Source organism: Apteryx mantelli, chromosome 12 (genome assembly GCF_036417845.1).
Source record: "Apteryx mantelli isolate bAptMan1 chromosome 12, bAptMan1.hap1, whole genome shotgun sequence".
NCBI classification, from domain to species: Eukaryota; Metazoa; Chordata; class Aves; order Apterygiformes; family Apterygidae; genus Apteryx; species Apteryx mantelli.
The window spans coordinates 18,255,677-18,281,495 of NC_089989.1; the positions used below are offsets into that span (position 1 = coordinate 18,255,677).

General features: G+C 42.6%; 1 protein-coding gene across 10 annotated transcripts in view; it reads right to left on the reverse strand.

The window, feature by feature from the left end:
• Window positions 1-837: 837 nt before the first annotated feature.
• FHIT (fragile histidine triad diadenosine triphosphatase) overlaps window positions 838-25,819 on the reverse strand; it is a 624,994-nt gene continuing 600,012 nt past the window's right edge. For all 10 annotated transcript variants that reach the window (XM_067303616.1, XM_067303611.1, XM_067303610.1 and 7 more), the window contains 2 exons: window positions 9,025-9,134; window positions 838-1,156 (listed from right to left, as the gene is read on the reverse strand). In XM_067303616.1, the coding sequence (XP_067159717.1) occupies window positions 9,033-9,134 (102 nt within the window). In that variant the 3' untranslated portion in view covers window positions 838-1,156; window positions 9,025-9,032. The remainder of the gene's footprint in view (window positions 1,157-9,024; window positions 9,135-25,819) is intronic.

Genomic DNA, 25,819 nt, shown 5'->3' on the forward strand with positions numbered 1-25,819 from the left:
TCAGGTTGCAACCTTTCAGGACAGACTATTTTGGAACATTTTTGTTTGTTGCAGACAGTGAACTCACTGTGCTGCCAGGCACGCAGAGGAATGCTCCACTCTGGTTTGGACCTGACCCTGAACTCCTCCAGAGCTCAGCTAAACTCCGCGCCTGACAGCCCCATGCAGCACGGCTCTTACTTTAAGGACTGTGTGCACAGTATTTCCCATCCTGAGTACAGCGAACGCTGAAAGCTTATGTTGTAGCTTCCCCACAATTCAAGAGTAAGATTACTGGTGCTCTTTTCATGCATATCTTGCAGACTCATTTCTTCTCCCTTCCATCTGTTGTTTGACTTTTTTTCTTTATTATGTGTTAGCAATCAACAGCTAAACCACTGCAGGTTTCTTCCTTTGCAGGGCTCTGAACACGGCATTTCTTGCCGAGGGAGCGTTCCACATGGACGGCTACCACTCCGATGGTTTGTTGTGGCAATCAGGACATTCTTGCCAGCCTAACCCTAATGTGATGACTATCACATTAGTGGCTTTACATATTTATTAATTTGCAGAAGCGTTTTGTATTGCTTTAAGCTCCTGCAGCGTTGTATCAATGCAGTAAAAGCAACGGAGAAAGGAAAGATCTTAAGAAAGGTTACACATTTCTTTTTCTGCTATCTTATCTGGCACAATGGTAGCTCTTCAAGTTCATCTTGTCTAGGCTATAACAAAGCCTTGGTTTCTATGAGATGTCGTATCGCTAAAAGATCTAATTTTTCTGCGATACAAATACAACAACAGAATCTCAAAAAGCACAACATGGAGCAAATGCTTCGTAATGCATCTAAACACAGGATCTACACAGGTTTGCTAGCATTTTATTTCAATTTAGGCCAAGGGACAATTTTAAAAGATTCATTCCCAAATTCACAATTCAGAAAAATAGGAGTTACTACTCAGAGCAGTATTTTGAAACAGTGCTGTTAGTTGTCTTAGCTGAAATTCAACCCTGATGATATCCAAAGGTCCAATAAAATTTTTCAAGGAAGAATCCTGTATTTGTAGAACATAATAAAAATGTGTTTGGCTACAGTTCCAGCACCACTGAGAACTGGAGAATGAGGTCTTTCTTGGGGAGTTTCTTATGTCGTGGGATGTTTTTCAAACACTTTGTTATCTGAAAAATATCAAACATAATAACAAACAGTTAAATGTAATAGTATCTTTGATCTGTGTTAGTAAGATAAAATGTAAGGCTGTTTATTGCTAATGAGTTGGGTGCTCATTAATGTGTTCCAACAGAAAACACTGACAGTAAGAGGCAAAATGAAACGTTCAGTGTTATATCCAGACACAGTACATTCCAGCTCCTATTATAGCATGTGCTATAGGGAAAGGAGAAATTCACTGCACACAACTACTTTAAAATTATATCTCAGAGCAAGAAAGATGAACATTTGTTTGATTTATTATATACTTTTTCAATGAAGTTCACTTCCAAACAGTACTAAAGCCTTTCTTTCACATTGCGCTTTTCATTCCTAACTTGCAAAGCACCCTCCAAAGGAGGTCAGGCTCATTTTACAAAAACAAACATGAAGCAGAGGAAAGCAAAGCTGCATCTCTGATGTTGCTGAGCAAGACAGCACAGTCCCCAGCTCTGTTGACCGCTAGTCATAGGAACAAAGGATTAGAAAGGGCATCTTGTGTCATCAAATCCGGCTTCTTACTCTTCAGATCAATTTTGCTATAATAATCTCATGCAAGAGTCTTCGGGGCACATGATCTCTTATATAAACTTCTGCAAATGCTCTTTCAAAATCATCATCTATTTTATATCCTCACATATCCCGAACCTGCAGTGGGAGTCTTTATAATGGCAAGGTGTTACGCCTTAGTGATTTGGGACCGTCATCCAGCAAACGTCCCTGTGTTTCAGAGACTGGAGAGCGAATGGGGAATTTCTTCCCATGTCTGGTCTAATTTTCTGTACCTCTTGGTGGTCCATCCTGGCAGAAGACCATCAATAGGTGCCACAGCAGACCTGGAGGGTGTTCCCAAAGCAGAGAAACATGAATGTTGAGAGCCTGACAACTGAGCTGACTACAGCCATGAAAAGTGAGTGCTACCTCCCTGGACAAACTCATGTTACAGTCGTTACTGCAGTGGTTAAACGTCTTCACTGGAAGCTTGCAGCAGTCCAAAGATGCTAACACAAATGGGGCATTTGGGTTTATCCATGCAAATACCTCGCCTTTCATGCAGGGACTGACATCCTGGCAAGCGACAAAGCCTCAAATACGCTCAACCCAATGTGTCCCATCACATCCCTCCTTTTTCAAATAACCGCTAACTGGGAGAGCTATTAATGCCTTTCCACCTACACAGCCTCGATACCAAAACTCGCACAAGGCAGCTCTTAAGCTTTGAGGTCACGTTCAAGTTGCTGGTTTGAGTGTCTCTCTGGGCAGTTCTATTATGCAGCAACTACAGCAAGAGGATAACATGATACAACCCTTTGCTACTAATTGAGTGTGAAGTGGGCTTTTTGCTTGGTATCTTCAGTTTTGTACCTGCACTGAAGAGCATGTTTAGAGCTGGCTTCCATACTCAGTAAATTATTTCAGCCTATTAAACACAAAGCTGTTACCCAACTGTAAGATGAAGGCACAGCCCCTGAACTTGTTTCCCAGGGCTCTGTGCGAGGCTCGGATCCTCGCTGCTGTTGCTGCTGTAACTCCCCAGCCGCCCACTTCTTTGTTTGATTGTCTTTTCTCCCTGAAACATATGTTTCCCCTTTACATGGCATTTTGAGCAAGAGTTTCCATTGTGTGCCCCTCCTGACTGACAGTTTGATGGCAGCCTCTAAATTACTTGGCATGTGTTTCGTGAATCTGCTTGAAGGAGGGTCTGGCTCCTTCGTCAATGTGTCTTTCTGCAGCTTTATGAGGCAAGATCCTAGCACAATTTTAGCACAGGTTTGGGTAAAAAAGTCCTTGCCCACACTTGATATTACCCTTATTTGAAGCTCAGCACTGTCCTGTGCCTCGGCTCTTATTCTGCCCATCGATTGTGCTTGGCCTTCCCCAATTCCCTCTCATACAATGCAACACGCATAAAGCGAATGATGGATCAAGAATGGATCAGACTGAAAATATTTGGTATTTGACAGACAGCTCAGGTAAGCATTCAGGCTTCTGGGCCCTCTGTCAGCTCTCTTTGGTAACAGCGACGCACTTGCTGCTTTGCCTCTATGCTGTACAAACTTGTCTACGTCTCTGGCCATGACATTTCTACCGTAGCTATAATTACAGGATCCAAGCAGTGCTGTATGGCATTCATGTACTCCATAGAGCTCCACTAAATGGCCACCTGTAGGGAAATGGAAGTCCAGAGAATGAGATATATTTCTTTTAGCACCGTACCACTTGCAGCCTCAAAATAAAGCCCTAGAATAGGTGTAAGGGCTACATTATGCTTATACTGGCCTCCCACAAGAGGAACGCATATCACTTATAATGATAACTAACTCCATTGCAGCTTTGTTTTCTTAAGAATAATTATGTGCTTCAACTAGAAGAACCAATGTTGATGCTGAGGCTGCTGTGCATTAACACATCACACTTATTCAGGGAAGCCTTTCACCCTGAACTCTCCAGGGTGAGAATTACTGCTGCGCACAGTCACTGCGCTTCTCCTGGCTGTTTACATCTTCCCTTGAAGAGGCAATTTAACTCCTGTGCACCAGCCTTCTCCCTGCTACAGAGGTGGGGCCTCTGGATGTTTTAAACCTCAAAAATACCAGCAAGGGCCAGATTACGTCTACCTGTTGCATTTCTGTTGATATTAACTTTCATTGTGTTGCACTGAGATGACAAAAATATTATTTTATATGTACTTGTTTCCTACCACAGCAAAAAAACTAATTTTAGGGGAAAAACATAGACCCTATGATCCGATCCATCTTTTCTTTGCTATTTCCAACTATTCAAAGTGTAATGTCACTCTGAAATGCACACTTGGAGTGCTGCATTCTCTTCTACTGACAGACTGTTATGATATTTTCCAAGGTGACCTTCATAAAACATGTTTCTTTTGAAGCTTATATTTCACTTTCAGGTCATAATAGTTCCACACAGACAAGCAAACCATCAGCTCCTGCTTTCTAATTAATGGTTCTTGGAGGCTGCTGAGTAGGGGATATAATTAATAGCACTTAAGTCTGAAGTGCAGAGAAATCTATAGCTGATTACTAGGATGTGTATTTACTTAGGGATTATATGCAAACAGCTCCTAAGTGCAGCCCTGAACAGCTCTCACCAAAATCCCCAGGACCAGGCACCACCTTTAGTCTTACTCCATGTAAGCACTCAAAAAATCGCCTTGCTTAGGGAGCAAGGCTCCCGTGGCTGGCAGGACCTCCCGTCAGTTGTAGACCTCTGCCCTGCTCCCATTTTCCCGTAGCAGAGTCCTGCAGCGCTGCTGGGAGCATGGCAATCAGGTCTGTGCTAAGCTGTTGTTTTTTGTATTTTATATGGCTGTAAAGTGATTCTGCTTGCCAAGGGGCTGCCTACAGTGGATGGGCATTGATTGCACCCTGCAGAAAATACCTCCGGCTGCATCTGTGCCGTCTCTGTGGCACCCAGCCAGGAGACAACCTGGGCTTCGGGCCACACTGCCCAGGTACAGTGTCCTTTGGAGCAGACTGGCTGTGCCTGCACCACACAGCACGTGTCCCAGACAAATTGCCAGTGTACATTCCCTCTGGTCAGCTGCTGCTAACGGTGGCAATTCCTCTGCTGAAGTCAATAGAGTGGCATCTTTTCACACATGCTGAGATCTCGGTGCAGAAGAGAAGATTGTGAGACAGGATGAGTGCTCTCAAAGAACAAGACTGTCTCTCTCTTTCACAGTGGGGTGAAAAAAAAATAAATAAAATTTATATTCTCTGTCAAAGTTGAAACGACTAAATTCTCCAGAAACATTGCCAGGCTGGGGACGAAGGGGAGAACTGACATCAGAAATCCTGCACCACCGTGCAGCCTGCATTATTTGCAGAGATTTTTAAATAAATCTTGCATGTTGAATGACGCAAAATATTCAGATGGTTAAGCAATTAAAAGCTATTGGATCTATATAACTCAAAAAGCACTAGGCAGCAGAATATCGTTGTCAATCCCCTTTATGCAAGGGGACGTTCTGACATCATAGTTGAGGCTGACAACTTTTCTAATGGCATAATTACTTCAGTTGTGCATAAAATAGGCAAACTCCTACTGAAACTTGCACAGCCTGTTTTTTTTCCTCAGAAAGAACAACACAGACTCAACTTGCCTTTGAAGAGAAGCATTTTTTGTAACCTATCTGAAAGTTAGTAACTCTTTTAATCTTTAGCTTTTTTGCTAGCATGTGCATGGTAATTTAAAATTCACAAAACACAGACCATCAAAACACTTATCCAGCTAAGGATAGTTAGAAAATTTTAAAGCTGCATCTGAAAATGGGCTTGGAAATTAAAATGCTGCATCAAATGCTGCTCTCTAAATAAGGATAGTCATACTTCAAAGAGTGGCAAGTTGGCAAACACAACTGACCATCTGACAGCCAACACTGAATGAGGAATAGTTCCTAAGCAGTCAAATCTTGGTGCTATTAAGCAAGACAGCGACGTTTAACTGGAAAGATTATATTTTAAATAGCCTTTCTGCAGAATGTTTTTCTTTCTTTTTTGTCCTTATTTCACCCACATTGTAATCAGACCAAGGTGGAAAGGCTTCGAAGGCAGAAGGCATCATCTCAAGCAGGAAACAGAAGGCTTTCAAGCTGGACTCTTGCTGTCGAAGACTGCCATGTGTCGTAACGAATGGCTTTGACTCACCAGCTCTCACAGCATAAAAGAGAAGGTTGTGATGAGGAGCCTCAGGTTGCACAAGCTCGAGTATTTTGCATACATGCAAGAGGAAGCCAAATGGGCTTGCAGTGAAGGCCAGAAGGCCTCCTTCCCTTATGCAGCACAAGATTCTCCCTATGCAGACCATGTTCCACTGAAGCCACGTTAAGTCAAGCTGAAGGGGGATACAGGCTTTGTACTAGCTCCATGCACAAAAATGTATTTTATTCTCTTGAGATAAATAAAGCTTGCTTTGTCCAGCCACTGGTTTTGGCTCAGCCAAAAAACTGTAAGTTCCTTGTCCTTCTCCAGAGTTACATGAAGTTCTACTGAACTTCAGTGCTGCAGGTACTGTCTTGCAAGCAGCCCAGGAAAGCCCACACAGCTATGGGTATTTAGGAGGCAACAAGGTCTTCTAATGAGCTGGGATACAATGAAGAGGGCAGGCACAGTAAAAGACCAGAAACACATGGAAAACACCGATTCACTCACTGATTTCAGTTTCACCTACTCCAGGCAACTGTACACATGAATCATTTTAAGACAAGTATTTTCTTAACACTGCAAACTTAGTTGGCAAGACTGAGAAGGGATTATTTCTTCCAGCAAGTGTTTGGATATTTCTGATCATCAGGGAACTGGTGTAGAAGCACACAGCCGTGGCCACCCAACTAGCAAGAGGGATGGGGGATCAACACCAGCAAATGTAGTAGGAAGGGAATAAATAGCTTCTTGCCTTGATCAAATGTTTCTTATGAAAAAGGAAATCACCTGCAAGTCCTTCTTGATCAGATAGTCTTCAAATACAGGTAAAAGGCCCTGCTACACCTAGCCAAGTCACACAGGAGATGCGACAGCTGATGAAGCACTTGTGATAAATGAAAGGGTAGCTGGGAAAGCTCTGAGACGTGTCCCAGTCTGTCCAGGCTAGACTAGCTGAACTGAGACTTCTTTGAACAAAACACTAAGTAGATATGTAATGTATGAGGCCTTAAACAATGCTGCTTATTGGCTCCAGAACACACACATTCAGCTCTTTCTGACTTTCCCTGTGCTGCATCAAAAACCCAAGTCAAATAGTGTCCAGGTAAACTTATGGCAAATAAATGGCAAAATAAATCCTTTGTAGGTGAAAAACAAAAACAGCTTTGAAGGAGAGTGTCTACAACCTTGTTAATTTGCCAAGAGTTTTTTTGGTACATAAAAGTTGAGAAATTCAGAAGATGCTCAGATCTACCTTTATCTGAAGTTCAGAGCTTTAAAGCTTCAGAGGCAAAACAATGTCAGGGAGAAGAGATTGACAGTGATGCCTTGGGTTGGGAATCAACGGTTGGAGGGACTGCCTATACTAAGCAAAATATTCTCATGATAATGATGCCACTAAGATTTAATCTATTGGCCTAAGGTAACAACCTTAATATCATGGGGAGCTTATCAAGAGGTTACCCACACAGAGACATGCTGATTTATTTTCATAATAAATGGAAATAAAAGTCCAGCCACATGAATTTGCTTGCAGGAATGAATTTATACCATCCGTTCAGCTTTGTGTTTAGTATCAAAAGAGCCGATGAACATTTTAGTGATTCATGCAGACCGAATTCCAACCCCTGCGAGAATCCCTGCAAGAACACAGTTTAAATTCATTTGTAAATAGATCAAAAAACCCACCCCAACCTAAAAAAAAATATAATGGGGAACAATGTCACAGCAGAACAGGGATGGGCCCATTTTATCCTAAGTACTGTTCATTTGCTGCACTGTGCCTTCGATGAAGCACTACATAATGCTTCTCTTACTAGAGTGCTTTATGTATCACCTAAGAATAGGCTCTTTCTGGCAGAATCATGTATTTTTGATATGTACATCTCTGAGAAGGTGAAAAGTGAATGTCTATGTACAAATCCAGCAGCCACCATGGAAACTTGACTATGTAGTCCACACGGTGCTGCTGGCCCTGAAGGTCCTCAGCTCCCCAACTGGATCAGGCCCAGACGCTGAGGACAAGCTTCCTCCACACATGGGAATTATATGTGTTACACAGCTTTCTCTGTGCCAGTCCACAGAGTTGTTAGAACAGCTAATTTGCCTGGAGAAGTTGATGTTTTCGTGGCAGACAAGAAGATGGTCATCATGTGAGAAAAAATGGAAAGGAAAGCGTCCCATGAACCAGCCCAAACGGAGGCGACAGAATGGCACAGGAGGCTGAGAGCTGCCATGCAAGTGCACCACGTGTGTGGTTTAGCTCAAGATTTTTCAAGCTGGGCTGTGAGCGGTGAGTCACAGGCAGAGAGGAGGTATATTTATAGGACTTTGCTTCTTCAGAGGAAAAATTATGAAAGAGTCAGAAATGACAGAGAAATGAGAGTGCTGGACGATGGCAAACGACATATGGGGAACAGGGGAAAGGGAGCTTTTGGAATCATTACTGCAGTGCACATCCCAGCGTAACTCATATTGATCTCTGGGGACCAGTTCATTTCTATTGGAAGAATCTGGCTTCTGGGACTCCAGGTACAAGATGAAAACCTTGCAATTTCTAGAGTACCAATGTTAGTGTTTGCCAAGTATTTTCTCTTCTCTATTCCTCCCTGCCAACTCTTTTTCTTTTAGGGCCAGTGGAAAATTTAGCGTAACAGGCAGTTTTCCAGCAGGCTTAAGTTTGAAAGTTGAACTGATCAGATGAGTTAAGACTGCAGGAGGAAGCATTTGCTTATCCACTCTGTAGTCTGAATTCTGCTGGGACTTCATACGTACAGATGCACAGGCATATTTGGGTGTACATACATATAGCAGTTTTTAACTCATCATCGAGATACAGAGGCTATTTTCTGTTCTAAAAATACAGGAAAGATATGTGAGGATAGACACTGCTCTTAAGTAATGGCTGATAATTCTGATTTCCAGCTATGCTATTTTTTGCCCTCCGGGAACTAAATGCTGAATATGCCTCTAAGACAGTGCTGATTTGTTCAAGAAGGAGCATGTTATTTGAGCCACTGTTGGAGTACTATGTCCTTTTGGAAACAATGCAAACCTAAGACCTTTCATTTCTTTTGCTCTGCTCTACATATTCTCCTTCTGTCCTTAAGAAGCCTATATAAGACTGAACAGTTTTGGTTGTTGCATGAACATGTTAATGTGTAAATTGTTACCTCTAATTTTACTGAAAATACTTCTTCAGAATTGCAGCTTCGGCCGCCATTTCTTCTTCTGTCCTCCACTTGTCAGGGGAATCCTCTTCTCCTTTGTCGTGTCGTTGCAACTTTTGGCAGGGAGGGAGGAAAAAAAAAGAAACAGAATTTGTTATTTATTCCAATATTTTCCCTATTGTCAAATTCATGGCGTGTCCGTATGCAACTAATCAAACTATTTGTATGTCCGTGGGATGGAGGGACCTGGTGATGGAGAGAAGATAGTACTGGTGGACTCTTTAGACTGGAGACAGTAGTAGGACTAGTAAACTGGCTCTGATGGATTTATTATGACAAATCAAGGTGCCAGGGTGAAGGACAGGCACTGACAGAGCGCACCTTTGTGAGCTGATGGTCGGATAGCTAGCAAATCTTTGGAGTAAAGCTGGTAGGTAATAGGATAACAAACACACGCTGTTATTTTGAAGTGCCTGTTGCATCAGTGGAGTGATCTTAGGGAGAAGCTGCCGATGGCACCTTGTCAGCAATTCATGTAAAATTTTCCCTCTGGTTTTTCCTCTGCCCATGGGGCCGGCTTTCCCATCAAAGACCTGCTGTGATAACATGGGCCGACTGCAGCCACTTCCCGTCGGCAGTTTGTACCGGTAGTGTTCACAACAGATACATTCCCTCCCTGCGTGTAAGTTATCAGTCCTTCCTTGCCCTTGTTGAAAGTGAGACACATCCCTACCCTAGACACAAACTCTTTTCTTCTTTTAAGCACACTATGTTTTAACTGGTGATTTAGTGAGGAAAAGATCAAAAGTAGGTGAAACAGATCATTTTTGCATCTAGCTTGCAAAATATGCTCACAAAAATAAAGTTCTGTCCCATATACAGTAAGTATTAAGTAATGCTGTCCCAGCGATGACAATTTCAAACAGATCCTTTGCCTCTACCGAAGAGGGGAGAGTCCTATTTTTTAGTAAATATACTGGGCCAGCACTTGAGTGACTATTTGTTTGCACGTACACTCAAAAGAATGTCTGCCGCTAATTAAGTGCAGACTACAGTTACAACAGACAGCAGAAAATTTTGCATTAATTGCTTGTTTTATCTCAAAAGCATTGAGGATTTCCAGCGTCTCTCTAGGACAGAGCACAGCAGAGGTTGTATTAACAGCATCAATGCTTCTAAAGAACATTATAATACCAAGTTTTTGTTAACGCCACAAACAAAACTGGAAAGTAATGAATTTACACCTTTTACTTCTGGACAAATTTTAGTCCAGAAGATGAAGCAGTTAAAAGCAGAGATGAAACAATACTGTATCTGCCAAGCAAACTGCATTATTGTATAGCAATAATGTTTAGCAATAAACTAGGATTATTAGCATATATCCAACTCACAAATACTTTTATTTGTGCTGCATTTCTCCTACTCTGAATTTTGCTGCCAGCTATAGTCCTATGCAGGTTTTCATTCTGCAACATAGATTTCTTTCTGCTCAGCAGATGAAGCTGCATTAGAAAGCTATTTCCTTTCATGCCAAGGCTGATACAATACAATAGCTCTAGGCAAATAAAGTGTATTACTGTTTGACTAGTAGAGGACTGATCTTCATTGTTACATTAGCTCCAGGTGTGTTATAAATCCATCTTGTAATAATGTTATAGAATTATGGATAAAGATTAAAAAAATAGGAACAGGTACACTGTATACACTGCCAACATACATCCTCTGTGTCTCCAGCACTTGACTCAAAAGGAAACCTGGTTGTGAAGTGTCTAAATACAAATGCAAATTTTATCATATTTGAGCCTGGGTGCCTTCCTGCAGGGGAAGTTAAAGTCAGCTCCTGGGAAAACAGCCTCTGAGTCCTCGATTTGTGTCACGACACTGCAGGAGCGATCTGCACCCTGTCACTGCTCCCAGAGTGGAAATGAAAGGTGGAGGGACTCAAATCCATCGGCCACGCATCAGCGGAGCTGCAGCCCCATCCGTGCGCCTGCTCTTACCCACTGTCTGCATCTGTATTGCCCAGAGGTAACTTGGCTTAGCTGGCCCTGAGGGCGCGTTATGGGGAGCAGCCTTCGTTATCCCGTACTTTCTGCAGAGCCTGAGCACGCACGCATTGCAGAGGATGCACCGCAACAAGCCCAGGGGGGTAAACGAACCGTCTCTCTGAGGTGTGAGCTGGTTTTCTAAAAAAGCAATGTCTTGACCATTCAACTTGCCACCAGCAGGAGAGACAACCGGCAGCAGCTGAAAGGTGAAGGAGAGCAGCCCCTGTTCCTCAGGGTCTCCTTGGTTAACCTGCAAGAAGCTTTTAGTGACGTGCTTTGGTCCTCACCAGCCGGCTTCTGCAGAGTACCAGCACCAGCAGCTGCTGCTGAGACCAGTAAAGGTGGATTTGCTTTTTAGTTTTTCTTTTGCTTACTCAAAGAAACTGAAGTGAACAGTAATAAGGAGGCATATTGCAAAATGTCTTTGGTTGTTGTCTAAATTAAAACACTGTGAGAAGTCACAGCCCATGGTGACTTCTCAAAGCTGGCAGAAGAGAGAGCATTTCTTTTGCTACATAACTGCTAACCTTTAAAAACAATCAATCTTTGACTTAAGGTTAAACCAGATATAGAGGGTGCAGCAATGAATTCTCAAACTTGCCTGGAAAACCAGTCTACTTTGATAGTCCTGGCTGCCGGTATGCAGCCTGCGGTACCGTATAGCAAAGCATCACGGAAATACCCCGAGAGCGGCTCAGTCCCTCACCCCTGCTCACACGCGCCTCTCACATTTAAAGCACATACCCACATTGGTGAACACACTGGATATGATAAACCACAGACTATAGCATTAACTCACCGCTATGGACAACTTACTCATTTTTGACTGATGAATATTATTTCATTATAAAATAGCTACGTCTGCCCAACCAGCGTCCCAGGATTAATCTGTGTTAAAACCTCTTGCTGTGTCAGTAATTTCTGAGGTGCAGTAAATGATTATCACCACGATGACTCTCAGGTTTTGATATTATGTAAACACCACCACGAAGATTTGGAAAGCTGCTTTTGGTGGCTGCCTTCCCTACTCAGGTGTTTTCATCCTGCCTTTCCAGCACAGGCTGAGTCACACTGCTGGCCAGCTGGAAGCAGAGCTGAGTTACGGGAAGCCTTGCTAGAGGATGCTCTGGATGTTAAATATTGGACATGTTCAAAATCAACAGTACCAATAAATGGAAGAATTATTTCATGGGTTTTTATGTAAGGCACTGTTAAAGGAGGCTCAGATCTCAAAGTGAGAGCATGAGTAAGCAATAGTTAGTTTACTTAAACTTTTTTTTTTTTAAACAGGCTAAGATAATCTCCATAGTATTTGGGCTGAGTGGAAAGCTGATTTTCAGGAAAGAAGAAATTATCAGTATCGAATTGCATTGATTTTGAATTCAGGTGTGAAACAAACTTAACAGTCAATACTTGTTTCTAAGGGATTTCTGTGTCTTGGAGTGTTTTCATGTTCAGACATATATGCAAATCCCAACCATGCAGCTCTATAAGCATCCAACCTGCTAGGGAAAATTTGGATTGCTGAGGGGAAGCAATGCTCTCCTCCACCTGGAGGATGCTCCAAGGTTCTGCTCAAAGCAAAGGAAAAATAGATACCTCTATTTTCCAGTTACCCATCTGTAAAGACTAGTGGTTTGCCCCTTGGTTTTTGCCAGTAAGACAGACTCAGGCTGGAGAACTTTAGCTGATGTCTCTACTCAGACAGACATATTCATATATAGACTATCTTGAAGTCTGAGATATTTTCTGTAGAAACTTCTACAGAAATTTTCTAGCAAGCTAGAAAAGCTGCTACCTCCGGGAAAGAAAAAAAAAAAGAAAGAATCCCACATCACCTGCCTGACGTTATTTTCTGTGAGAGCAGTTTTACGCAGATGTCCCCGGCCAATCTGACTGGAGGTGAAGACTGACTGATCCACATCCTCTCAAAAAAAAAGCTTTCGCTACCTTCTCTCCGGTTACCAGGACAAGGTTTCTGTATGACACAAAGGTCTCTCAACAACAGCCGTTGCTCTTGCAACAAAAGCCTTTAGAAGAAACCGTTCAGGGCTCCATCAGCTCTGCAGCTTCAGAATCTCTTCTAGAACAGATTTTTGAGTTCCCAGTTGCAATAAGCAGTGGCTGTTTCAAGTGAGGAGAAAGCAGCAGACATGGAGGTTATAACAGTCGCTTCTGTGCGAACACCCCTCAAGCTCCCGCTCAGTCTTCAAACCACCTCTGCCGAGTAAGTGGCACAGATTTGCTGCGGGTCTTCCAGGGACACGTGCGGGGCAGCGGGACCCCACTCGCGGCTCCTGCAGAGCTCTGGAGAGCACCAGAGGCATGCTCCTGACGAACATGGGATGGTGGATACTGGAGCTGCTGCCCGACCTGAATCCCAGCTTCCCCACAGACCCAGAGCAGAGGAGCAGGGACGTGCTGCCTGCTCTCAGGAGCGGGACAAATGCAGATACAAATATGCAATGCCTACGCTAAGTGAACGGAAAGAAGAATTTGGAAGCTATAACACAATAAGAAAGCTAGAAGCTTCCCTCAGTGCACCTGGGAAGCCCAGCAGGAACAGAGACAAAGAATACCAAGCCATAGGGAATGGACCTCTATGGTATTTCCTACTGACATGAACTTCATCTTCTAAATATAACCAGATCCTTCCCTTCCAGGCTGCGCTGCAGCAAGGAAGCAGAAGCTCTGGATATTCTGACAGCAGTTCCTCCAGCAGCACAAAGCGGAGGCTCTGCTGGAGCAGGCTGCCGACGTACAAGCGTTGCATTGCTGCAGACGCACGTGCAGCCCCGACGCGCAGGCAGGGCACGATGCAGTCACGCGGCAGTCTATAAATACTTTTCCGTAGTGCGCTAAGCTAGTTAACATTTTAAAACTGCTGATACTTTGCCTGCTTCCGTAAGAGAAAGGTAATGCAAAAGCACCACACCAGATAGAGAAGATGTTCCTGTTGCAAAATTCAGAAACTCTCAAACTCTCTGAAACCAAAGGAAAAACCATTAGTGTATTGCTCAAAAAAATAGAGAAGTATCTCAGAAACGCAAGAATTAATAAAAAGGTAGGTTAATAAATTAGAGTAGCTAATCAGTTAGATAACTCTGAAAGGAGGGGGTAGAAAAGAAAGTGAATGTTGCTTTTGGGCAGTCTCCATTATGTTAAAAACTTTTTTTTTTTTTTAATATTCTGGGCAAACACTGAGGCACACATTACTCAATTCTCTAATTGCAGTTGCCCAGCAAATTACATATCGTGTCGTTCAACATTCTTCGAGCGCTAAGACTCTTGTTCATGACCTAGCACATCCTCTCACCTTGCAGTACAAACAAATGCACTATTATTTTTGAGACATCCCCTTCTTCAAGAAGATCATTACTGATCTCTGACTCCTTGGGCTTCCTGATAAATTATCCACTTCTTTCACCTCAAGCAGAAAATGCTCTTCCACCAATAATCTATGACTGTCAGTGTTGATTACTTGTAAACAGCGAAGCTCTTTGAATATTTCTGCTCGTGAAAAGCGTTCATTTTCTCACTCATGTCTCCCAGTACGAGATGCTGGCAGACCTGACAGCTGTGCTTTATGTTATTTTATTAAAGTTGTTAGTGCTGCAGAATGGTTTACGTTTTTATCACTGCAATTCTTAAGGGACACACAATATTGTTTTATAACACATTCACATCGTGGAACCTCTGCTTCTTGCCCTTTGCCGAGAGAAGCCCAGAATTCACAATGCAGCCAACTACGGTGAACCTGGGTCTGGCACTGGCAGTTGCTTTAAGTGACATGTGTATTACAGTTTCTTCAACTTATGCCACAATATCAACAGAAAAGCAACCTGTGTTAATGTAGAGAACTAGCTAAAAGTACTGGAAAAAAGATTTTACAGTAGCTAGCACTATTCTGATTCTCCATGAATATTTACTGTTGATACTTAAGAGTTTATAACTTCCAAAGCATTTAAATAAAAGAAAAATCAGAGTGGGGTGGAAAGCAATTGCGCCAAACTACTGCACCTCAACAAAACTCAACTGCTTCGACAATTATGTGTTATAATTTTGCATTATCAAACCAGCATCCAAAAAAAAAAAGCCAAGTTTTGCCAGCACTTTGGCTCAGATACTACTCACTACCCAAATGGCAGTGCTCATTATTATCAATACGCCTTGGGATATCCCAGGTATCTTTTCCGTACTGAACTCCTACACTCGGGTGGCAGAATGATATTTCCACCTCAGATTAACACATTAACCATGAGGAGGCTGAAAGTCTCCGCTCCGGCTGCAACCCATTTCCGGAGATGGGAGACGAAAGGGATGGGGGTGGCCGGGGTGGAAGGGGGCTGCTGCATGGACCGCTTCCTCCAGTGCCCGGGCAGCCCGAGCACCGGGCAACGAGAAGGTCCCTGGAGCACCGCCTGTCCTTGTCCTCGCTCTGCCACAAGGAGCTGTGGTGGGGCTTTGCCCGAGCATCCCACCACAGGGGACAAACGCCATGGGGCCGAGCTGGTGGGGACTCCTCAGCCTGCCAGTGATGCTGAGGACCTTCCTGCCCTGGGGCTGCCTTGCAGCCCTCTCTGCCTCCTCTTGTCCTGTCTTTGCATCAACTCAATTCCTGAATTGCCTCCTTTGCCCTCCTCACTCTTTTCCCTCAGTGCTTTTTTTTCCCTTCACTTCTCTTTATATTCAGCTTAGGTCCCCAGAGAGAGCCTTCCTTTCCACCTCTCCCAGTAATGTAATTAAACGTGACATTTACTGCTATCCCTCATACCTCCTGCCACATTCTACCCTTTCCTCACCCTCGGCTGCCTTGCCGAAGGGACCGCAAGCTTTTTGGTGGGCAGCCTCTTCTGCCAGTCCAGGTATACCATCTCTCATCCCATCTGCCTTCAGTGTTGGTTCAAGCCCTGACTTGACTAGTATTATAAAATAAAAGAATGACGGACACAACAGGCGGTTGCAGGGGTAGGACCCCGGGAAAGGCAAGACACGGCTGGAGAGCAAGCGTGCCACATTCATCCCTGACCGCACAAGAGACAACCTATTAGCCATGCTGCTTTAACATGGTGCAAGGAGCCTGGCCACCCCCATCAGCTGCAGCGGGATCCGGATGCCCGTTTCCGAGCCGCCTTTGCCCCTGTTCCGCAACCTCAGCAGCTCACCCAGTTCGGAGCCTTTCTCCTTCCCTGGGCCTGTCTTCATATTTAATTACAGCTACAAGGCTGCTGCAATGTAATTGCTTTAATTTACAGTGAATACTGCAGAATAAAACCAGACATCCCATAATTTCCTCGTCTGCTGACTTTGCTCGGGATTCTATATCATATCGATATCCACGTCTGTGTGTAAACACAGCCACAAATTCCTGATTTGGGGGTGTTTGTTACTCCCTGAGCTAAACTGTTGTTATTTAAGGAGACGGATAAGAAACCCGAAGTAGGTTACCTGCATTCTAGAAGATTTTTAACTATCTGCTGGAAAATCTTCCTCCAATTATTTCATCACACACTCTTGAAATATACTGCTACCTCACAATTGCTGATATTACCCCTGTAAAGCATGCATTCCATAGAAAAAACACAGTTTATCAAAGCTGTGTTGCTGCTGTGTTTTAAAGAGGGTGTTTTCTTTTTTTTCATCTACTCTTTGTCATAATGACTGCAAATATTTTTTCAGCTTTATTGTTATGCTTTGGGGAAAGACTTCAACCTCACAATTCACACAGACATCTGAATAACTGCACCCTTTTCAGCGAAGCACTTAGATGAAGAGAATTCTGTGGGAATACATGTAAAGGTTAAGTAAAACTCTTAAGCATATGTGTTTAAGTGCTTTGCTAAAATAAACTCTGCAAAAGCTAGTTTATAACAACTGTGTATGTGAACATGATAAGAAAAAGAATAAATTGCAAAAAGCATCCTAGAAAGTTGTTTTTGAAAGTATAAAGGACAAGTGAGCCCACAAACACGACTGCGGTTGTACATAAAACACGGGCTTTCCAGTTGCGATTCGGTGAAATATGTAGATTGCTTTCAGAAGAGCTCAAAGCTTGACAGAATTCCAGTTTGGCTTCAACAGAGATAAAATTCGTGGAAAAATGAATGCATTACAAAGGAGATACTTGAAGGAATATCCACTGGGGTAAGAAGCCCTGCCAAAGACTTGGAGGACGGCTATTTGCAATCTGATATGAAGCCAGGCAAGCGTCTAGAAGTGTGTTTGGATACATTTTCACCATGCAAAGTAGAAAAAGTTGCCCATTACTCTCCCAGCTAGCAGATAATGTTATAAACACCTCTGCAGCTTTCCTCACCCGGCAAGACAAGGTAGATGCATGCGTGGAACTTCCTAATGGCATTTGCTTGTTAGAGGTGCCTACAGGAATGAAAGGTGTTGCTCAGAGCCATGGGTAAGAAATGGCAGTGTCATGCATGTGATAATGTTGGAGGAAATGTTATCCCGTGTGCACAGCCTGCCATGCAACATCACTCATTTGGAAAAAGGCTATTTTTAATCACAGAAGAGCACTTTAATCAAGGATAGAGTTGGTGATTCAAAAATTTCATGCAGGTGCATGCATCACTTGACTGAAAGCATTTTCCCAAAAGGTTAGAGCCGCAGAACAATCTCTATGTCCCACCCGAAGAGTGGAGATAACCTCTTAAGCGCCCGTATCAGGCTGATGTACTCGAGCTACCTACCCAGGGATTCTCAAAGTCACAACTTCCCCTGCTAATCTTCTTAACTTCAGACAAATATTTGCCGTACCCAGAGCATACTCAATGAGATTCACGGCATGTCAAGAAAGACGCATTTGTGCTAGGGAGGTTGATTCAGTTTGTTTTCTTTGTATTTTTCTGCCAGCACAAAGGAAATCGGCTGAATGTCCCGAGGCACCGCCAGAGAGGCCAGTTCAGCAGGCGGGGTGGGAGGCGAGTGCTGTCCCCATCTCCTGGGAGAGGCTTCGTCCTCCCTCACCCCGTCTCTGGGAGCTGTAGGAAGAGCCCCCACACATCCAGAGCAGATAACAGATTTCTTCCTCTCTGGTGACCAAGCTTACTCAGACTAAACAGCTCCCATCAAACATCCCCCCACCTCCTGCCCCCAACCCTTTTTGAAATTCAGAAGAAAACATTGACTCAGTGTGCCCTGGAGTAACTCCTACTCTGAGTCACTCTCTCCACTGAACCACAGGGAGATTTTAAGGTGATTTCAGATGTCTAAAATGAGATGCGTTGCATGAATAAGGCAAACCCCCGGAGTTTCAAAGCCCACTCTTCTGCGCTCTTCCAGCCCCGGTATCTCAGGGGACCCTCACCCGGCAGCCAGCCTTCCCAGGATGGACCTGTCTGCCTTCCCCATGGCTCTCACTGCACACGACCTTCCTGAAAGTCACCCAAGTCATCTCGTCTCAGCCGTCAGCCCACTGACGCAGTCCCCTGTATGTGCCTGTGCCAGCGACTGGAGAGCAAAACCTCATCTTGGCCAACCTGCAACAGCTCTGTCCCTCTGTCCTTCCAGGATCAAGGCACCCCTGGATGCAGCTGCCTTCCTGGGACTGCCTCTTCTCCCAGGCATCCCTCGGATATTCCTCAGATATTTCTTTAGCTTTCATCCTTGGGCATGCAAAGGTGTCTTGCCTCAGAGATTGCCTCTCTGGGATTTAAGTGGCCAATACCCTCTAGCAAGTAGGTACTAAAATAGGTTGGGGAAAAAATTGCTCTCTCATTTAACGTTCACTCCGAAAAATATGGCTGCATTTATTATGCAGCATATTGTTTTATATACTATTTTGTTATAATAAGTCATGTTTAAAATGTCATGACATTTAAATCAACAGCAATAAGAGGGAAATACTGGAAAAGAACAAGATGATCAAAAAGGATTTGAAAAATCCTGGTAAAATGTTCTGGGCCAAATACCACCGTTATATTACAAATAAAGTCACAAAGAAACTTAAAAGTCATCTGTGAGAAAGCCAGGTCTCTGCACCACCGCGGCGGCCCCCGGGCTGCAGCCAAGGCAGCGCTCCCTCCGCTCGCGCCCCAGGGCTGCTAACAGCCGCGTGGCTGCGGGGGCTGGCTGGGAGTCAGGACACCATGATAGCCTGGAAAACTCTGCCGAATATGTCCTCGGGACTTGCTAATGCCATTTGTCTGAGTGAGGAGCTTTATTTCAATGCCTACGCTAAGTTATATGAATGAACTTTACATATAATATAAAAGCCTACTTTAATGTGGCTCCATAGCCTTTGAGGAGACACAGGGACTGTCTACCACAGATGATCTACATGCATAATGGCAGATTTTCACCAGAAAGACTTTTAACGTTAGAAAGAAAATACTTCAGATCAGATGAGCTACTTTGTTCTTGCAGTTTCAGTGCTCATCTATTATATCAGGTCTGGACCCTTATGCCAGCATCACTCACTGCTGCCTCCACGCTCCCTTGCCCCCCACCAAGGGGAAAAAACAACAACAACTGCAACGACAAAACAGATGGCGATGCAACGAAACATTAAACCCAATCCCAATACCTGGGCAGTGCCATGAATATTTCACGGAGGCATGGGGTAGAAAAAACAACACAATGACCTTTTCTAGCTTCTTAAGAGATAGCTAACTTTGTAATTGCTATAGACGGGCTGAGGACACACAGGAGGGAGACCAAGACTATTTAAAAGCAGCTGTGTATATTTTTAAAAATTAGTATCTCAATGTTCCCATTATAACCTGCCAATATGAATGACATTTACTCTTGCTCTGAGAAATGAAAGAAACTCTAAAAGACAGACTGCATTAAGAATCTATTGATATTCCACTGACCTAGTGGCATACGAACCAGACAGCCTTTGTCAAGGGCAAATGCCCCAGAGTCTGCAAATTCATCTCTTAAAGCAGCAGTAAAAGAAAAAAATCTTCAATGTCTAGAGTTTATATAAAAGCCAGCGGAGGCTTGCACTTTCTTGATGTTATGACGGTAGTATATGGCACCAGATTCAGATACGGGAACAGTGGTGGAGATTCCAGATGGTCAATCACTTCTTCCAGTTTTGGCCAGTCAGTTAATATTGCTTTAAAATTTAAATGAGAAGTTTTCATAAGAGACATCACATGGGGTTTTGCCTAATTTATATTTTCCTACTGTACAGACTTCATGAAAAATAACTTATCCATAGCAGAATATGGTCCAAGACTTGCATTTGGGAGGGACGGAAACAGAAGATGTAAGATCTGCAAGATGTCCCTGCGTTGTCTGAGCAGCACTGGTGGAAAGACCCAGAAGAGGGAAGAGGGAGGAAAGAAGGGAACAACTTGGTGTTGTTCAAGCAGGCTCCTTCATCCCTCAGATGAACTTTCTCTTTTTAACAGATACACTAAACCAAATGAGACCAGAAGACACTGGCAATGGGCCCAGCACAGGAGCCCTTACTTGGTGAAGCTCAGCTGGGGGTAGCAGTGGCTTTATTGGGGGTGGAGGGGCACCGGCTGCCTTAGCTTTGAGGAGGAGGAATCTATTTGCTCCTCAGACAAGCTGCGAGGTTGGCCTTCTGTTCAAATTCTTTTTCTGGGGAGTACGACCACAGTTGTACCCACGTTATGCCCACGCTGAAGGACAGGGATGGCATAATAGACTGGGAATGTACTGTTCTGCAATTAATTTCAGTGAAGGGACTGTGAATTTGGAGAGAATTAATTTTAGCTGGATACATGTTGCAGTTAATTAAAGACGATAGCTTCCACTAATAGGAAGGTGGTTTTGATAAATACACATTGTTTTTTCCTAGGTATTTTAAGAAGATTTTCAGTTGCCATAGCCCATGCTACATCCTCCCAGACATTCCTCCATTTCTATAGCAGAATGCATGTACTGGATAACAATACTTAATACATAGACCTCAGTATCATTGCTTTTAGACAGAACTAAGATGCCTTTGAACACAAATACCTTAGAAATATTTTTCTGGAAAGGTCACTGGAACTTTTTGTTTGCAACATTTGGGTGAGTTTCATCTCTATGATAGTCAACTATAAGATCACATAACTTATTTTGCCATAATTCAGAGAACACACTTCAGAGCTAGAGAAAATCCTACAGTGCATCACGTATGGGGTGGTGTTCACGTGAACATGGGTGATGGACAGCAGAAAGGGTATGAAGACAGAAAAAACTACCCAAACATTCTTAAGTTTCAGAGACAAAAAGTAATTTTGTTTGTTTTCGCTTCAATCAATCAGTTTGTTCATGCATTAGGGAACAATGAGGTCAACAGAATTCAAAGCAGTTTTCAGGAGATATGAATAAAATCATGGCTCAGCTGAGAGGCAGTTGTACATTACTCCGGAAGCACGCCTCTAATACTTGTGGATTAAATGCTATGAGAATGGATCTAGCATGGGCTTGTTTTATCTCAATTTGCCAGACTAGGAATTTGCAGGTTTCCTGCTCTCATTCTTGAGGAGGGAGTTGATTGGAGAATAGGTTGGACAGTCACACTCTTTGTCGAGGACTTGCACAAATAATTTCATTCATTTGGACATGATTCCAACTCGGAGCAGGGTACTTTGCAAGCAGAACTTCTCGCCTAAGAGATCTACTGCTATGTTTTTTCTCCCCTTTAGCTCTTTCATTTTTTTTAAAACTAGTCTTCAAGCAAAATGCACAAAAAGATTGTGTTCTCAGTTTGCGCTTACAGGGTTTAGCCTCAGCAGTGCACATACTGAGATGTACAAAGGCACACAAACTCTCCTCGTTCTTTCTGACCCATAAGCATTATTACATTGCATTTAATTGCAGAAGACACTGTCTTCACAGCTTTATTTTCTCATATGACATCTTGTGAATTGCTTTTAAGAAAAGCCATTTACACGACTTCTATATATATGTAAACTAGTATTCTAATGTCACATTCTTGTTTGCACATATCCTTGTATTCATGTCAGCTAATCATAATGCAAAAAAACCCAAAAACAAAAACAAAACAAAAAAAGTGGCCCTTTATTATTTCCGTTAGGAAACAGTAGTTTTCATTTTCATAAAAGTATTTGACTGATACTATGTAAAATCTGTTCCACTGGAAAACTGGCATCTTGCCCATCATTTTCCACAAAGTTCAGTATCTTTGTCAGTGCTCATCTACTTGACTTCTTAATTGTCTATGTTCACCGACTGTATCAAATGGAGTTTTCCTTTGCCTTTGCTCACTGTGTATTACATCTTTTAATCGGCATATATAATTACTTACCACAATCTGCCATGCCAGATTTTCTAAGCATTAGTCTAATTAACTTAAGCTTGATAATTATGCTTCAGATATCATAACAGTATGTACAGAACTTGCAGATTATGTTGTTGGCTTAGTTATTTTTGATAACATTTTTCTCTTATTCTTTTCACTTTTTCCTTTCGTTTTTTCTCTTTTTGGATGGGGGAGAGTGCAAGAGGAAAGAGGGGCTTGTATTCCGTTTGGATGACTGACAGCTTCCCTAAAAGCAGTCTGTTTCTAATAACAAATCATCAAATAAGTCAACACAAACGAGAACAGATCCAAAAATGCAAGCATTTCATCTACTTACAAGAATAAAAGATAAATATGTCGTCAAAGAAAGAAACTTGAGATTCCAGCAGTGGAAATCGCATTGGATTCAAACACGAGTCTACAGCTGTTACCGGCCAATTACGAAAGTACTCAGACTTTCCACAGGTCTCCGGTCTCAGCTATTCTAATTATATGCCTGTTGGCGACAGCAGGCCACCAGGGAGGCAATACATAAATGATAAATGCCTGAGACCTGGCACACATACCTTCTCCGCGCACAAAGATCAGCCGTCGCAAAGTGAGGCAGGCCAGCTGGGCACATGCAATATGCAGCCTGAGACCCCGAGGAAGAGCATGGAGATGCAGGGAACACTTATGTCACAGCCATAAATAAAGGCACCGGCAAAAGAAATCTGTAGCTGGCTATGGATTTTTATTTGTCTTTCTGATGTAAAACAACGTTTCTTTCCACTTCTGTGCAACTCACTTTGGCATTCTCCTTTTATAGCAATGAAGGTACCCTGCTGGGTTGGGTTTGGTTTTCTCCTGGGTCAGAGCATGGATATTGTGTCTCACCAAACCAGGGGACAGGAGATGGGGCACAGCCTGGGCCAGGAAGGCCAGGCCCTCTCTCCCTGCTCCAAGGACCCCTGCCAGAGAGTGGATCGGTCTCGCTGACTCGAGCCATGCTGAGGTCTCCAAAGTGCCCAGACCACAACTGGGGGATTGGAGCTGCAAACCCACTGATATTATGTCCATGCCAAGAGTTTGCTTGAAAGCTGGGTACAGCAGTAAATCAGTGTTTTCAAACCTGCTCATAGAACCACACTGAGGACTTTGCATTTACTCTCAAGTTATTGGTGAAGGTTTAATAAGTGCTGAAACACTGAAAGGCTGTTCAACTGCTCCTGTTTTTAACAGGGACTTCATAGATACAGAGACAAGGACAGGAACAGGCGGTTCCTCTAGCTGAAGTTCCTCTCTTTCAAGCCCTTATTTTCAGGTGACTGAAGGACTGTGTCTCCCTTAATAGGGCAGATTACCAGCAGTCAAGGAAGTAATCAGGGCGGCTAGTACATAAATAAGCATAGCATAAATCTGAATATTAGTAATTAGCATTTGATTCAATCAGACTAAAAGTGTTAGAACACTGTAGCAACTATTCCTTATAGGAAACTATTTAACATTCCAATTATCTTCAACGAATTAACCTCAAAGTATGGCTGAGGCACAATTTTCTAAAAATCCCTTTGCTTATCTACAGTCCACTTGCAACTAATTTCACTTCACAAGTCTACCTCAATTAACATTTTTCTGTATTTCACACATGAGTAACCACATTACTAAAATATGCAATCCTTTCTGAAATTTAATAGCTAAGATACCTTAATTTTTTTTGATTCTACAAATGAAGGAACATCATTTCCTGCTATTATCTCAAACCAATTAAAATTCTTTTTATACTGGCTTTGTATTTCTTCGATATATGCATGAACCAAAAAAGGTCCTACATTTTTCACATAATAATTGCTTGGAAATGATCTGTTATGCAGCACTCCAAAGGCATGAAGGGGTCTACAATTAGCAAATTTTAAAATTTGCTTTACATTTTCCATTGCTAAAGTTTTTAAAGATTGATTATTGCTTCAATGTTTTATATTAAGAAAGAAAAGCTTGATCAGCATAATTCTGAATTATCTGAATTACAAAAACTCAGAAAACATGCAAGTTAATCAATAGGCCTGGAAGGAAAGGAGAACACACCCATCTATCTGCTACTAGGTAACTAGCGTGAGACAAATAGGCACTGTAAAATGCAGAACACTTTTGCATATAATACATCCTGCGTATTATGTAGTAGGGGCAGAATGACAGATATCTAGCTGCATTACCTTAAGGAGTTTTCACATGCATCCAAGACATGGAAATTATTGACCAGCCTCAACACATCTCCATAACAGGGACCATAGCAGAGTCATGAGTTGGACCTCATGACTCCTCTCCTCTGCCTTTCTTGGTGTTGTCTGCGGTTTGCATAAAAAGATGTAATACCATTTAATATCATTCTTGCTCTAACGGGGAAGCTCTTGCTTTGTGCCATACTTGTGGTAAAAGGAGCAGCATTCTCAAGCAGATTATAAATCTTACATATTTTCCTTTTCACTGCATGTTTGTAGCATTATTTTAGCATTAAGAAAAAAGAACACACATGTAGATAACAGCATCCACGCAGCAATATGGCATAGCTGTCCTCCTTCCTACAAGCATCCAATTTAATTTTATCATCAAATATCACACAGTACAAATTCCTGTGTTCTATTCCTTGCTGATTTTAACCTTGTTTTAGAGCTAAGCACTGTGTGCTGTGCATATAATCTAGTGCTCAGTGCAAAGGAGAACATTTACAGCAGAAAGACACGTGGATATACCGTATAGCAGTTCATCTCATTTCAGGACTGTTGGATTTTCTTCCTAATCTGAGGTACCCACATGATGCCACAGAGCTTCACTGTCAGGTCTTCTCTGAGCCACTGAGTAACATTATAATGAAGTTACACAGATAGGGACACAGAGTAATACATGACTACATAGCTACATAAATAGAGTTTGTATGTTAATTTTTATAACAAATAGGGATATGCATGGCCTATTTGGTTGCATGAGCAGATCTGTGCCTTGAAAGATGATGTTCTCATTAAGTGAAGCTGCAAGCCCAAATCTTATCTAAAGTGCTGTTTACTTTGCTAGCAGCACAGCCAGCATGCTACAATTGCCACTCAAATTGAGGGTACCCCATAGCGAATTCTGAAAGCTTAAAAAAAAGTTAAATAAATCAGTGAGAGGAGAAAGTATATTAATAATCAATAACACTGTTTAATTTAACAAGCATTGGAAACTCATATTTCTAGATAGAATGAGGATTTTTCTCTTATTGTCGCACTACTTCCCCTCTAGTACTTTACCTAGTGCTGGAGGATGCTTGATATCGTAACATTTTACCCTTACTTGAACTTATAGCAGCCTTTGATTTTTATAGGAGACTTCATTTTGAATTCAAACCGAAATAGTAGCTAAAAGTAAATTCTTTTTCACCTTATTACTACTACTACTTCCATTTTCAACCACTACCACACTATATTTATGCAATAATCTGTTCTTATTTCAAAGCTGGTTTCCATCCTGATTTTACCTGTACTCTTTGCCAAAT